The 15,474-nt window shown below is 38.7% G+C and overlaps 1 protein-coding gene across 2 annotated transcripts; it reads left to right on the plus strand.

Annotated features, from left to right (window-relative positions):
* Positions 1-1,802: 1,802 nt before the first annotated feature.
* Positions 1,803-15,376, plus strand: LOC110605603 (ubiquinone biosynthesis O-methyltransferase, mitochondrial). Of its 2 annotated transcripts, none has more exons than XM_021744233.2 (9): positions 1,803-2,096; positions 2,465-2,554; positions 3,394-3,472; positions 3,576-3,653; positions 4,270-4,318; positions 4,865-4,914; positions 14,596-14,745; positions 14,893-14,981; positions 15,061-15,376. In XM_021744233.2, the coding sequence occupies exons 1-8, from the start codon at positions 1,816-1,818 to the stop codon at positions 14,935-14,937; spliced, it is 822 nt and encodes a 273-aa protein (XP_021599925.1). In that variant the 5' UTR covers positions 1,803-1,815; the 3' UTR covers positions 14,938-14,981; positions 15,061-15,376. The 2 variants fall into 2 exon arrangements, with proteins under 2 accessions (XP_021599925.1, XP_021599924.1); XM_021744232.2 differs by having other exon boundaries at positions 14,901-14,981.
* The last annotated feature ends 98 nt before the right edge of the window (positions 15,377-15,474 follow it).

Consider the following 15,474-nt stretch of genomic DNA (forward strand, 5'->3'; position numbering starts at 1 on the left):
TGCTATAAGGCCTAAGAGTTGTGTGAATCAAGTTATCTTCGCAGCACTTTTAGACCATGAGACATTCTTTAGCACTTTTGCTTTTATGCATACAATTTCTATATACTTCTAGGATTATTATCATTCCTGTGCATCCATTTGATTTATTCTGAGAGTTAAAAGCAAATCAAAGTGATCAAAAGATCTGGGAAAAAATAATATTTAATTACAACAGTAGAAATTGGAGTCGCTTGTGCTGTAATACCAAAATCTACAGCAGATGAACATCAGTTCGTAGTGTGAAGCTTTATTCCATCACAAACAAGCAATTTTTTTTTGGTATAATTTGCTCCCATGGGGTTCCAACTCAAACTTTAGAGACTACTCTAATAATAATGATCTAAAGCGCATTGGTGGAAACAAGCAATGAGTTACAAGCTAAGAGAAAGACAAGTTCTGCACGAACTGTTAATGTTGACATACGACTTCCAAGAAGTGATAGTGGGTCTCTACCATATGATCTTCCAGATTGGCAGACTTTGACAAGCTTGGACTCATTATCATGATTTTTTCCCCCCTTAATAGAGACACTCCAATACTGCTGAACTAAAGCTCGTTGGTATCAGTTGTCGTTAATTCATGAATAGCAGTTCAGATTTGTTCTTGATTCTCTTTTCTCGAGAAAATTTGAACAAAATGCAGTCCTAGAAATCTCCCTGTGCATGGCTGTGTCGTCCATCAGCCATATTTGCATATATATCCATCAACTTCGCCATCACTTTTGATTGATAAATTTTCCAATGCAAGCTTATGGAAAGTTTCGGTTATATAATTTTCATTTCCAGGGAAATGTTTCCTGTCATCTGAAAACAGTGGGAAAAGGATTTTCAGAACAAGTTCCAGGAAATATGACTTATATATGAAAAATATTAAAAGTTTATCCATTGATTTTGAAAGATCACGAAAAGCAGGCAGGGAGGATTATCAATAAAATTATTGGTAATATAATACTTACAGATTAGATGAGGATTCGCAATGCAATTTCTTCTAATTTTCATATCAGATAGTTTGTCTTTATCATTAAACTTAACAATAAATTGATTTACTATTGGTTTCTCCTGAACCTCATTTAAAAAAAATATATATATATAGTATAAATTACAACATAGTCCTGAAATCTGGAAAAATAGAATTTGTAGTAGTTGTATAAGTTTTTTTAGACAAAAAGACTTTCATTCTCTTTTATCCCTTTTCCTATGGTGTTGTCATTCAGATTCATATATATAGACGCATCAGAACACCTCTTCATATCATACGACTATTTAATTCTCCCAGACGCGCATACTGATAGGACTAGGTTATTTTCTGATGGATATGTACTCACCATTGATCCTACCTGCCCCATAACCAGATGGATTTTGAGCCTCCGTCTTTCTTTAGGACCTAACTTTACTCAAAATATAGAAAATTCGACGGTCATTATAGTCTATTTTATTGAAAATTATATGATTTTTTTATATTATTTCTAAAAATTATAATTAATTCACCATCATTATATTATTTATATAAATAAAAGGAGTAATTTACTGTATGTCTTTAAATTAAATTAAATTTATGAACAAAATAAAGGAATTCTAGCTTTACAGGAACCAATATGTTTGTTTTTAAAATTGCAAGGACCGAAAATGATAGCTTTTTAAAATATAAGGATTACTGTGAAAGTTTTACTAAACTGTAAGGATTAGATTGTAGTTTAATTTAAGAAAATGATTTAACTTTTCTTTATTAATTTTCTAAATATTTTAAACAATATAGAAAATAGGAAAAATATCCTAAATGATATTTTTAACGCAGCTTCTGCTATTGAAGAGCATGGCCATGGCCTCCAAGCTGCTGATGCGAGTTGGATCAATTCGAGATGCTAAAATAGCACCAAACCCTAACCCACTCCTCAATGCCACCAGAAGACTCTTCGCTCACCATCCAATTTCAGCTCCTCCTCATTCTCCTCCGTCATCTCCGCCTGATAATGGCAAGACTACTCACGATAAATCACAACCGACATCATCTTTGAAGGACCTCGAGCTTGCTAAATTCTCAGCCATTGCTGATTCCTGGTCAGTTATCTTGCTTCGTTTCTTTTTTCCTCATTTTTTTGCTGTTTACTACTTAAATCTTCTAGTATATTTGTTCTCTCCATTGGTTCAATCAAAATAGGTTGTTTCTTTGATTCTGTAATTTTCTTTCTTAATTTGATCTTCACGAACTGAAATGAACACACAAGCTCCAGTGTGAAGTTCGCATCCCTTTTTATTTGACATTGCATGCGTTATTATAATTTTTCGGATAAATATGAGGAAATGGAGCTGCTTCTTATTACTCTACAGAGCAATTTTAGGATGTTTATATGATTGCTATTAAATATTCAGTTTAAATACAACATTTTGATAACAGGCTATATTTTTTGTTATACTATTGCAATCAGGTGGGATTCTGAAGGGCCATTTAAACCGTTGCATGCGATGAATCCAACTAGACTTGCTTTTATTCGCTCCACCCTTTGTCGACATTTCAGGTGGATTGCCTATACATTGCTCATATCTCCTTTTTGCTTCATGTTTACTATTTCTCGCATGGCCTGAATATTGAATGCCTTTTTCTTTTGGAATGTCTGGAAGAACTTAACTTGGCCAGTTTTATGGTTGGTGGACACAAATAAGCTTATTTGGTGCTTGGGTTGGAAATAGTCTTAAGTAGAACCCATTCTACAATTGGTATGTCAGGATCAAAGAATGAAGATCTAAAATTATTGTTTTTCCAGATATCAATCTAAGATTAAGGATTCAAATTAGGCTGAGTAACTGGAATATGATCCTGAAAAAAGGTGTAGTTACTGACTTGATTGAAGAGTGTTGCAATCATGCTTGTGGTAGAGTGTAGGGTTTGTAATGCTTTTTGAGGAACTGGAGAATGAAATTCATGGGTATTTTTAATGGTCTTATTTCTGGTTTCAACTTCATTAGGTGCTTGAGAAGATGTATGAATATTTCTTCATGAGTTTATAAGGCTGAGCCTATCTCTATGCTTCTAATTTAAGTATTTCTTGCTAACTCTCTGGCATCCAATATCTAAAGCAGGTTCTCATGATTAAATAAACGTAATACTGTGTCATAAGATGTGAAAGCCTTAAAAAATTGTGACATGTAATTGTGAATAGTTATGAGTATTTTTCTTTATCTATTTATGCCACATAACTGTGCCCCAAGAAAAAGGTTGTAAATTAGCACTGGCAGCGGAAATACTTTTTCTATTGTTTGGAATATAAATATGAATGCCAAGACTTTAATTTTATAACTGTGGTAGGGCTTTCTTATTGCACCATTCGTGAAAGCTTATCAATTTGAATTGTTTCAGGAAGGATCCACATGTGTCTAGGCCTTTTGAAGGACTAAAAATTGTTGATGTTGGTTGTGGTGGAGGAATTCTTTCTGAGGTATATTATCACTCTTTTTCATACCCAAGCATTTGTGAAGTTTCTGCTTATTGATAACAAATGTTACCTGTTATATTCATTATTCTTTCTTTTGCTTCTTCAGCCTTTAGCTCGAATGGGAGCAACTGTAACGGGCATTGACGCTTTGGAGAAAAATATCAATATAGCTCGCCTTCATGCTGTATTCATTTCATACCTTTAGCTACTGTGTGTATATGTGTTTCAGTTGAAAGTTACATCATTTCTATTTTCTAAAATGATGTTTCAGTTTAATTTGTTTTGGGAAATCCTACCTTCTATGCATATATTACTACAACCAATGTGGCTTGTTCATCACTTATTAGTATTATAGCTAGGACATGGACTTGGATAGTCACGGGATGGAATGGTGCAGATTTGGTAGGAGGACTGCTTGCAGTACCAGAGAATATTGTTCTGTTGCATATTCATCCCTACTTAATTCCAGGAAGGGATGAGGAAGGATAATCTCCATAAAAGATGGGCCCTATAGGGTCCCATCCCATGACACATTTATAAATGCAACTAACTGTAGTAAAATTAGAAAACAGTCAATAAGCCATCTGTTTTTATTTTCATTATAATCTCCTTGATCACATGTTACTTGTATTGCCAATAATTCCTGAATTCCAATTTTCCAATAAATTCATCTATTTCTATAAGCCATCTGACTCGATTGAAATAATTGTTAAGTTTATATTGAGAATTACTAGTTTTTATTCAATGGCTATTTTATTTTGTCAATTCAGAATATTTATACCTTTTATCTATTTGCACAGGGATTGGACCCAGTGACTTCAACCATTGACTACCGTTGCACTACAGCTGGTACATGCAAATTTTCTTCTTGTGTAGGTCAAGCTTTCCAATATTTCTATTCCTTTCCACAATCAAAGTTTCAAACTGACATTATTTTTGGTCTCATAAACTTGCTCCATCTGTATGTGTGGATGCTGGGTATTGTCTTCTCATTGAGATTCAGTTATCCACCTAGTTCAATGTTCTCCTTCTTCAGATAGATTAACCTAAATTTCCCCACTCAATACAACTTTTGTCTTTGAACTCTCTCTAAATGGTGTAATTATTGGCTCTGTATTTTTTCCCCTGCTGTGGGATGCATCAGTCAATAAACATAATCAATTTTTGGGTTACTTAACATGCTTCAATTCTTGGTGTACGATGAATAGAACGTATATTTCCTTTGAAGTTCCCATGGTATTTATCTTCTATGTATTCCATACAAGTAACAGGCTGTTCATTGAAAGTATATGGTTTCAGAAAGAATGTAATTTGAACCAAAAGTTCAAAAGTTGATCGAACTTTTAAACTGCATTACCATTAATATTCTATCCAATATTTCCTTTTGATGGACAGAAAGTCTTGTTAAGGAGCAAAAGATGTTTGATGCTGTGATTGCACTAGAGGTGCTCTCTCTCTCTCTCTCTCTCTCTCTCTCTTAAATCATGCATGCTTGTAGTCTCATTATATAGATCTCTGTTGATTCATTTCATATGTCTGTGTTCTTCACATATTTGTGAACTTTATCCTGATATAATTGTTAAGAAAACCAGATGATTAGTCTTTAGTCTTAGCCTCTTGTCATAAATCTAAGTGAACTTGCGTAGGTGAAAGTAGCAAAGAGATTAGATGAGGAGAGAACAGAGAATAGAGATGAGAAGAGAAGAAACAGAATAGATGAGAGAGAGAGAAAAGAACAGAATTGAGAGAGGGAGAATTATTGAATTCTTACTCATCCTCGCTGATAAAGGTTTTCAACTGATATTTATACAGAAATCAGTTAGGCTGCTAACTAACTTTCTCAACCAATATAGCGTTACCTGAGCTTCCCTCAACAGAATTTCCCTCTACTCTACTCATTCAATTATTATTTTTTATTCCTTCGATAATACGTGACAACACCCTCACGAGAATCTTCTTGTCCCCAAGAAGAGTGAAAAAAAGGAAATTGAGCCGGGATAAAAAAACTTATTTTCCCAAGTGGCATCCTCAGCTGGCAATTGAGACCAGTAGACCAACCCTTGGAGAATCTGCTGTCCATCTCTAAAAATACCCTTGTCTTCAACACTTTCTCAGGTTCGATGATAATCTCATCTTCCTCAAAACTAGGCAGGTCTTTAACAATGGTGGAGCCCTCTCCCATTTTTTTCTAACGACTAAGGAAGTTTGCTTGTACGGCTGTAATTTCAAATACACCCAATCACCAACCTCAAACTGCCTACACTCCTTTTTTATCTGCATATTGCTTCATTCGATTTTGAGCTTGTAGCAAATTTTCCCGAATGAGTTGGGAATATGTTGTTTAGTCCGAAGAAATTCAATCACCCCATCCATAGCAACATCCTACAACTGAACTAGAGGTAAAGAAGTGGAATGATATCCATAGAAGGCTTCAAAAGGGCACATTTTCAGAGCTGAATGATGGTTGGTATTGTACCACCACTCAGCAATAGGTAACCACTTAGCCCATGAATGGGTTGCCGATAACAAAGGCATCTCAAATACCCTTGCAAGCTCTTGTTCAACCTTTCAGTTTGGCCATCGGTCTTAGGGTGATTTTCAGAGCTATAGGCCAGCTTAGTACCCAATTTTCTGAACAACTCTCTAAAATAAACCAGTGAAAATCTTATCCTGCTCCATTATAATGAAAGCTGGTAGCTCGTGAAGTTTAAAGACATTATCCAAAAATACTTGAGCTATGATGGAAGCAAAGAAAGGATGCTTTAGTGCAATAAAATGTCCATACTTGGTAAATTTGCAGATGACAACCAAAATAGTATTCGATCCCTTTGAAATGGGCAGGTCCTCTATAAAATCATAGTGATCACCCGCCAAGCCTGAAAAGGAACTGGAAGTGGTTGCAACAGATCTGGAGGCTGGCAATGCTCAATCTTACATCTAGCACAAGTCTCACATCTCTTCACTCATTCCATAACGTCCTTCAGCATACCAGGCCAAAAGAAGTGCCTTTTAAGCCTGATATAGGATGCATATACCCCTGAGTGACCCCCTAAATAAGAGCTATGATACAAGGCGAGTAATTGATCTCTTAAAGGTCCCTTCGATCCCTCAAACAACTTATCCTTATAGAATAACTGTCCATTTTTAAGTGAATAACCAGGCCGGGCAGTAATGTCAATGACTAGTTTGTGAATAACTTCAGTGGCTGCTTTGTCACCTTCGTAGCTACTGAGTAAATTGCACATCCACAGGGGCTATATGGAAGACTGTATAGCAATGAAATATACTTTCGCTTTGTTTCTTCTAGATAATGCATCAGCCACTTTGTTTTCAACTCCTTTTCTATATAAAATCTTATATTGAAGCCCAAGTAACTTAGAGATGCCCTTCAGTTGTAAGCTGGTATGCGGTTTCTGCTCAAGTAAGTGCTTAATGCTTTCATAATCCGTCTTTATGAAAAATAGTCCTTGTTCCAAGTAATGTCTTCACTGGGAAACGACAAAAGTGATGGCCAATAATTTCCTTTCATAGGCTGATAGGCTGCTGGTATTAGGACCAAAGGCTTGAGATATGAATGCAATCAAATGACCTTCCTGCTGAAGAAAAGCCCCCATCCCACTTCCACTTGCATCAGTTTCCACCGCAAATGGTTTAGAGAAATCAAGAAGTGCTAGAACAGGAGCTTTAGACATCACCTTTCGAAGCTGTACAAATGCTTTTTCAGCTACCATAGTCCATTTAAGTGCATTTCTTTTCAAAAGATCAGTAAGTCTCGTACTGAGAATATTGTAGTTTTGAATAAACTTCTGGTAATACCCTGTCAAACCCAAAAAACTCCTCAGTTGTTTAATTTTCTTAGGAATAGGCCAAGAAACCATTGCTGCCACTTTGCTGAGATTTGTAGAAACCCCCCTTGCCTGAGATAATACGCCCCAAATACTCAACTTCAGACTTGCCAAAAAAAAAGTTAGACAATTTCACATAAAACTGTTGTTTTGCTAAGATTTTGAATACTTGCTCCAAGTGTAGTAAATGATCCTCCAAAGAAGAGCTGTAAACGAGAATGTCATCAAAGAAAAACTAAGACAAACCTCCTTAAATAAAGTTTGAAGATGTGATTCATTAATGCTTGGAAGGTGGCAGGGGCATTAGTCAAGCCAAATGACATGACAGTAAACTCATAATGGCCCATATGGGTTCTAAAAGCTGTCTTGTGGACATCTGCTGGGTTCATTCGAATTTGGTGATAACCGGTTCTAAGATCCAGCTTTGAAAAGATTTTAGCCCCGTCAAGTTCATCAAGAAGATCATCAATCATGGGAATTGGGAACTTGTCCTTCAGTGTGATGTCATTTAACCGCCTGTAATCAATACAAAATCTCCAAGGCCCATCTTTCCTTTTTACTAATAAAACAGGTGAAGCAAAGGGACTCGTGCTAGGCTAGATTACCTCATTCTGCAACACTTCGGCTACCAACTTCTCAATTTTTGCTTTTTGAAAATGAGGATATCTATAAGGCCGGATGTTAACGGGTTGAACTTGAGGCAACAACGGAATGACATGATTATGAGATCGAAAGGGAGGCAGAGACTTAGGTACAGCAAACACTGGACTGTATTTCTGTAACAACTGCTGCAATTCTTCAAGTATACTCTCTTCAATCTTTTCACAGCCTTGAAATTGAGATAAACACACTGAGAACAGGGGAGAGTTAAAATCAATGCCTTGCTTATGTGTCAACTTCATAGCATTACTGCAATCCAGCAGCTGAATTTGAAAACCAGAATCCCGCCTTTGTAAGGTGAGTGTGTATTGCTGAAAATCGAATAAAATTGGATTATGGGCCTTCATCCAATCCACTCCTAGAATAACATCAAATCCTCCCAAAGGCGGTAGCCTCAAATTAAAACCGAATGAGAAACCAAAAAGCTTCCAGAGAAATCCAGGTGGTTCCATTGCTCTTTATCCTTCTGCCATAAGGTACTTTAACAGAAGAAGGGGGAGCTGTAACAATAGGAATTGAGTTGTTTGGCCAGTGCGGAATCCATGAAATTGTGGGAACTACCACTATCAACTAAAATCAAGAGTTGTCGGTTATTAACATACTCAATCAGCCTTAGTGTCACTGCCTTGGCTACCTTCTAAAGCATGGATGGACAAATTCGCCTCTTGCAAAAACTCAGAGTTATCCCCTTAAAAGTGGGAATAAAATCTCCTGCTGTAACAAACTTTTGCCAAGTGTCTTGCTCTCCTTCTTCAACGGGATTACCTGCTAGGAGCTCCATCAATTTCTTTTTCCTTCTAGAGTAAACCTTGTAATTTCTTGTTTTAAGGCCCCCAATAAAATCAGTCTTTGGGCCTCTATTTGTATCAATACTCCCTCCTTGAGAAACAGCCTCGTCCTCAAGGCTGAAGTATGGGAATTGACCCTTGAAGTTTGCCAAGTCCATCCAAATCGCCTCTTCCACTCCTTTTCCTCTCCACTTCACTAAGACTTGAGGGATTTGCTGAGTATCCTTTCCTATCTTTCTATATTGGCAGATTTGTTCTGGTTCCACCATGTCACCTTCAGTAACCTCCAATTGTGGTGGTATTTCCCCTGTCACATAATGACTTCCTATCACTCTTTTTAGTTGAGACACATGAAAAACGGGGTGAATCCTTGAATTAGCTGGGAGTTTAAGCTTGTAAGCAACGGTGCTTACTTTGGCCAAGATCTCAAAAGGACCAAAATACCGAGCAGATAGCTTTGGACAGATTCTTGAAGCTACGGTTTGCTGACGGTGAGGCCTTAGCTTAAGGAAAGCATGATCCCCCACAGCAAATTCTATGTCACGTCGATGCTTATTGGCATTCCTCTGCATCACTTGTTGAGCTCTATGCAGGTTATATTTCAACCGTCTCAATATTTCATCTCATTCACAAAATATTGTGGGACTGCTTCAACTTTTGTCTCCCCTGGAAGGTAATGTTGTAAGCTAGGTGGAGGCCTCCCATATACTACCTCAAAAGGTGTTTTACCAATTGCAGCTTGGAAATTGGTATTGTACCAATACTTTGCCCAGCACACCCATTTCGACCAGCCTCTAGGCTATTTCGACGAAAACATCTCAGGTGTGTTTCCAAACATCTATTCAATACCTCCGTCTGGCCGTCCGTTTGAGGATGATAGGTCATACTGAACTTCAGTTTAGTTCCCTGTAATCGAAAAATCTCAGCCCAAAAATTGCTCAAGAACAGAGGGTCCCTGTCATTGATGATTGACCTTGGAATTCCATATAATCTAACTATTTTCCTGACGAATAATTCTGCTACCCCCCTCGCATTGAAGGGATGTCGAAGAGAAAGAAAATGGCCAAACTTAGATAAACGATCCACCACTACTAGTATACAGTCAAACCCATGTGAACGCGGCAGTCTTGTGATGAAATCAATTGATATGTCTTCCCAAATATTTCCTGGTATTGGAAGTGGTTGTATCAACCCTGCTTGGCTCTGTGCTTCATATTTGTGGGTTTGACAAACCAAACAGGCAGCTACGAATTTTTGTATCGTTGCCATCATTCCCTTCCAATAGAAATTTGATGCCACCCGTCGGTATGTCCGATAGGCCCAGAGTGATCTCCTTGATTAGAAGAATGAAATTCTGTGTCAATTTACTAATCCAAGGAGATTTGGCTGGTATCACTAACCGACCCTTGTGATACAATCGTCCCTGTATAAGAGAGAAATTCTCATACTTGGTGCTCCCCTTCTCTACTTCTGTAATGATTTTCCTCAAGTCTTCATCTTTTTTCACCTTTTCATTTATCTGTTCCCGGTCCGCCCATTGAGGAAGGGTTAGTGCAAGCAGTTCGATCTCCTCTTCTCTTCGTGAAAAGGCATCTGCCGCCCTATTGGATTGTCCTATCCTGTACTCTATCATAAAGTTATACCCCATTAACTTTGAAACCTAGTACTGTTGAGCGGGAGTATTTGCTTTTTGCAGCAACAAATGTTTAAGACTCCTTTGATCTCGCTGACCCACCAAATAAGGCTTCCAATGTTGAACGGCCATAACCACTGCCATGAGTTCCCTTTCACATGTCGAATGAGCCATGATTTTTACCGAGACGGCTTTGCTGAAATAGGCAATGGGTCGGTGATGTTGCATAAGTACTGCCTCCACTCCCATTCTGGATGCGTTACATTCCAACACAAAAGACTCTTGAAAGTTTGGCATTGCAAGTACAGGCGCTGAGATGATGGCTTTTTGAAGCATTTCAAAAGCTCTTTGTGTCTCCTCGTTCCAATGAAAACAACCACTATGCTTTTTTTTCAATAACCCAGTGAGAGGTTGTGCCATTTGACCATACTCCATAGCCTTTTATAAATCTTCGGTAATACCCCGTAAGCCCGAGGAACCCCCTGACTGCTTTGATGGATTTCGGTATTGGCCATCGAACTATGGCTGAAACCTTTCCAGGATCCATCTCCACCCCTTTCTCAGATATCATGTGTCCTAGATACTCAACAGAGGTCCTTCCTATTAAGCACTTTTTCCCATTCACATGTAGTTGTTCCTGAAGGATTCTTAGCATCTGCTCCAAATGTGACATATGAGCTTGCCAACTTTTGCTATAAACTAGTATGTCGTCGAAAAACACCAACACTGACTTCCTCAGTAATGGTCTGAAGATTTCATTCATAACAGCTTGGAATGTCACTGGTGCGTTCATCAATTCAAACGGCATCACCAAGAACTCGTAGTGACCCGAATGGGTTCTAAATGTTGTTTTGTGGATGTCTGGAGCAGCAACTCTAATCTGGTGATATCCAGACTTCAAATCCAATTTAGAAAAATACTTTGCACCAAATAATTCATCAAGCAACTCTTGTATAACTGCGATTGGGTACTTGTTTGGTATTGTCGCCTTGTTTAGCTGCCGGTAGTCCAGAAAAATTCGCCAACTTTCATCTTTCTTCTTTACCAATAGAATAGGGCTTGAACTTGGCCGTATAATTCCAGCAGTCAGCATCTCCTTCACCAATCTCTCTATCTCATCTTTTTGTGTATGGCCATACCTATAGGGTTTTACTGACACTGGACCCAAACCCGGTTGCAAAGGAATACAATGATCCGACTGTCGTTCTGGTGGTAACTCTTGTATTTCTTCGAAAACCTTGGCAAAGCTGCCAAGGACTTTATGTAATTCCTTCTTCTGGGATTCCATAAGATGACTTCCTATATTTCCCGTGGATAATTGAATGTCCTTAGGCCACAGAATTGCTGCAAAATCCACATTGCTAGTTTTCTTGATTGATTTGAGTGAGGCCGGTGTCCGTACCGGAGAATTATCTCCTTGCAAACAAACTTTTCGACTTCCCGACTGAAATTTCATCGTCAATTTCTTCCAATTGGCTTGGATATCCCCTAAAGTCTCCAACCATGCAACTCCGAGAATTACATCTACACCTCCCAAGGGAAATTGATAACAATCTGCTACAATTTTATAATCTGAGAGTTTTAGCTCTACCTACTCACAGAGTCCTGACGAAGGAACCCGACACCCATTGCCTAGCTTCACCTTGAAAACAAGAGTCTCTGTAATGGAAAAGTCCATTTGCTTCGCTAATTCCATTGAAACGAAATTGTGTCGCCCCACTATCCACGAGTATCACCACCTCTCGTGCCCCTATCGAGCCCTTGAACTTCATCGTTTTCGGCCTTTGGATTCCACCCACCGAATACATCGGTAACTCCATATTACAGAAATTGGCTTCATCAATTTCTGCCAGCATCACTCTTTCTTCTTGTTTATCCACTTAGGTTATCTCGCTCTCCTCCGTGAATAACTCTTCTTCCGCAGCAATGATAGCCCTTAATGTTTTGCCTGGACACTCATGCAAAGGAGAGTATGGCTGTCGGCATTTGAAACACAATCCTTTCGTTCTCATCTCCTGGTACTCCTGATGAGAGTACTGTCGAGAACCTCTGGACTTGACGGGAGTGATCGGCGCCTTGGTTCCACCAAAAGGCTGGGCTAGGGTTTTGTTCCCTAAATGGGCCGTATTATTTGGGGGCTTAGAAGGTAGCCCATCCCACTTCTGTTGGTTTTGTTATTCACCCGAGCCTTTTAAGAACTGAGGACCCACAGTGCCCTGGCCCAAACCTTGGCTAAAACCCTTCTGCCTCATCACATTAGCTCCCCACGTGATGCTTTTCCCCTTGCTCGATGATGAACGCTGCCATTCAATCTCTTTGGCCAACTTCATCGTTTTATATAGGTCGGTGGTCTCATGCGACTGCAGCCGCAGCCGTATGTCCTCCCTCAATCCATTCAAGAAAAATCCCAGGCATTGCTTATCCGTTACATCCAGAACTAGGGATGCCCGAGCCACAAAGTCATCCACGTATTCTACCACGGTACCAACTTGCTTGAGAGCCCTCAAATGCTCATAAGGGTTTTCTGAGAGATCTTCACTATACCTCTGCATAAACTCTTCCCTAAGTTATTCCCATGTGAGTAATGGATTTCTTTGCCGCAACCACCGCAACCAGTGTAACGGAGCACCCTCCATACTGACCAAGGCCAGAGGAACCTTGGTTTCTTCCGGAATGTTCTGTATCTCGAAAAATTGTTCTGATCGTGCTACGCAGCCAACAGGATCTGTCCCATCGAAATCCGGCATTTCCATCTTCTTCGCCATTGAGAATGCATCTTCCAACAATAGAGGCCGAGATATGGCCTTATTGGCTGAAGTATTCAGCTGAAACTGTTGCTCTGGAGTTTGCCCCGAGGAAACCCCTACTTCAGCGGTCCCTTTTCCCTTTACGAGAGAAGCTATCATGCTTTCCAATCTGCTGAATCTTTGCTCTAGCTCTGCTCGACTTTGATCTTGACCCAGCTTAGTCGCCGCCACTGCTTCTTGTAATAGTTCCACACTCCCCTCTACCTGTTCCATCCTGTTTTCCATTCTCGTCTTAGTCATATGAGGATCCGACAGGTCGGACAAAAAATGATAGAGTAAAGGAGTGAAGAAGAGAAATATAAGAGTTATTTGTATATTTCACCACTCAAAACCCAACTCCGAAAGACAAAATACTCAACAGAAACAAGGTAATACAATGAGGAACACAGAAAAATAACCAGACTAAAATCAGCCACCAGGATCAGTATCCCGTGTAGCAACTCACCTGAGCCGTGCCTCTCTCAGTCAGCAAGAAAAATGCTTCTCGAGACAAAAATCAAATATTCCAAAAAAGATGCCTTCATTCTCCTCCCTCTCTTCCTTAAAAGTGGGAATGGAATCTCCTGCCGTAACAAACTTTTGCCAAGTGTCTTGCTCTCCTTCTTTCAACGGCTCCATCAGTTTCTTTTTCCTTCTAGAGTAAACCTTGTAATTTCTTGTTTTAAGGCCCCCAATAAAATCAGTCTTTGGGCCTCTATTTGTATAAGAGAATTATTGAATTCTTATTCATCCTCGCTGATAAAGGTCTTCAGCTGGTGTTTATACAGAAATCAGTTAGGCTGCAAACTAACTTTCTCAACGTTCCCTCAACAGAGTTTCTCTCCAATCTACTCATTCAATTATTTCTTTTCTTATTCCTTCGATAATATGTGACACCTTCCCAGCCAAAAGTTCTCCATTCGAACTTTCTTTCCCATCATTTACCCCTGACTTGCCTCAGCAAGCCAATCCATGATCTCTGAATTTCAAGGTCATCTTGCGTCAAATGCTTGGGCTATGATGTTGGGGACAGTAAGGGAACTTTGTTTTTAATTGAGAGGTTATGTTGCAATATTCAAAATGAAATCCTTTTCACTTGTTGTACGAGTCATATTAATGATGCTTTTATACTTCAATTTATGTAATATTCAAGTTGGTTGTTGATTTTTACAAAAGTTGTATAGGAAGACGTTGTGATAGCTGCAAACTTACGTTTGAGATTGTGTAAAAGATCAGCTAAGATTTGATGCATAAAGATTTGTGTATTGTTGTGGAGTAGTTTGTCCAAGCGTATTCTATTAACTACAAAGACTAGGAAGTGGAACACAAGTGTGCTTAACTTTGCCTCTTAACATGTTTCAAACTGGTTTGAAATGCATTAAATTTGTTGTCAATTCATAAATTTTCACTCAAGGTAATTGAGCACGTAGCAGATCCTGCTGAATTCTGCAAGTCTCTGTCAGCATTAACTCATCCTGGTGGTGCTACTGTGATTTCAACAATTAACCGATCTATGAGATCATATGCAACAGCCATTGTTGCAGCAGAGTACCTTCTCCATTGGGTACGACTCTTTACTTGTATCTGCATTCTTGTGTTCTAGGTTACTGAAGGCCATATGCTTTGTATTTGTGCTTGGTCTTGCTTCAAAGTTATGATTTTGTGATATTATTATTCTTAGTGTATTGCTTTATAGAATTGCTAATAATAGATATGCAGCTTCCCAAAGGGACGCACCAGTGGTCAAGTTTCCTGACTCCTGAAGAGTTAGTATTGATCCTACAACGTGCTTTTATCAACGTAAGACTTTTACTTGTGTTCTTTCATTTCTTTTATCACTGCGAAATGTAGTAATTTTGGTCCTCCTGCTTTTGCCCAGGTCAAAGAAATGGCTGGATTTGTTTACAACCCCTTGACCGGACGATGGTCTCTATCTGATGATATCAGCGTAAATTTTATCGCTTTTGGTACAAAGGTGGCGAATAGAGATCACTAGGCAACTGTGCTTTTCCTTTTTGCACTCTGGAAGTGTAATTTCTAGAAATTTTGATTAGATTATAGAGCAAATTTTACAATAAGAAAGATTGATTAAAAATATAGATTTTGCTTCACAAGTTACAACGAAGAATTAATCACTTGTATATGCGCTGCTTAACTGTAATTTCAGAGCAAAAAATGTCAGAACGCGATGCTTAACTGCCCTAGTCAAATCTACAACGTGTCGTTATTCGTTGCACATTAGAGTTTTGTACTCTTTGTTGTGTCTGAAGAAAGGCTTTCGGCTTCGCGATTC

Source organism: Manihot esculenta, chromosome 17 (assembly GCF_001659605.2).
Source record: "Manihot esculenta cultivar AM560-2 chromosome 17, M.esculenta_v8, whole genome shotgun sequence".
NCBI classification, from domain to species: domain Eukaryota; kingdom Viridiplantae; phylum Streptophyta; class Magnoliopsida; order Malpighiales; family Euphorbiaceae; genus Manihot; species Manihot esculenta.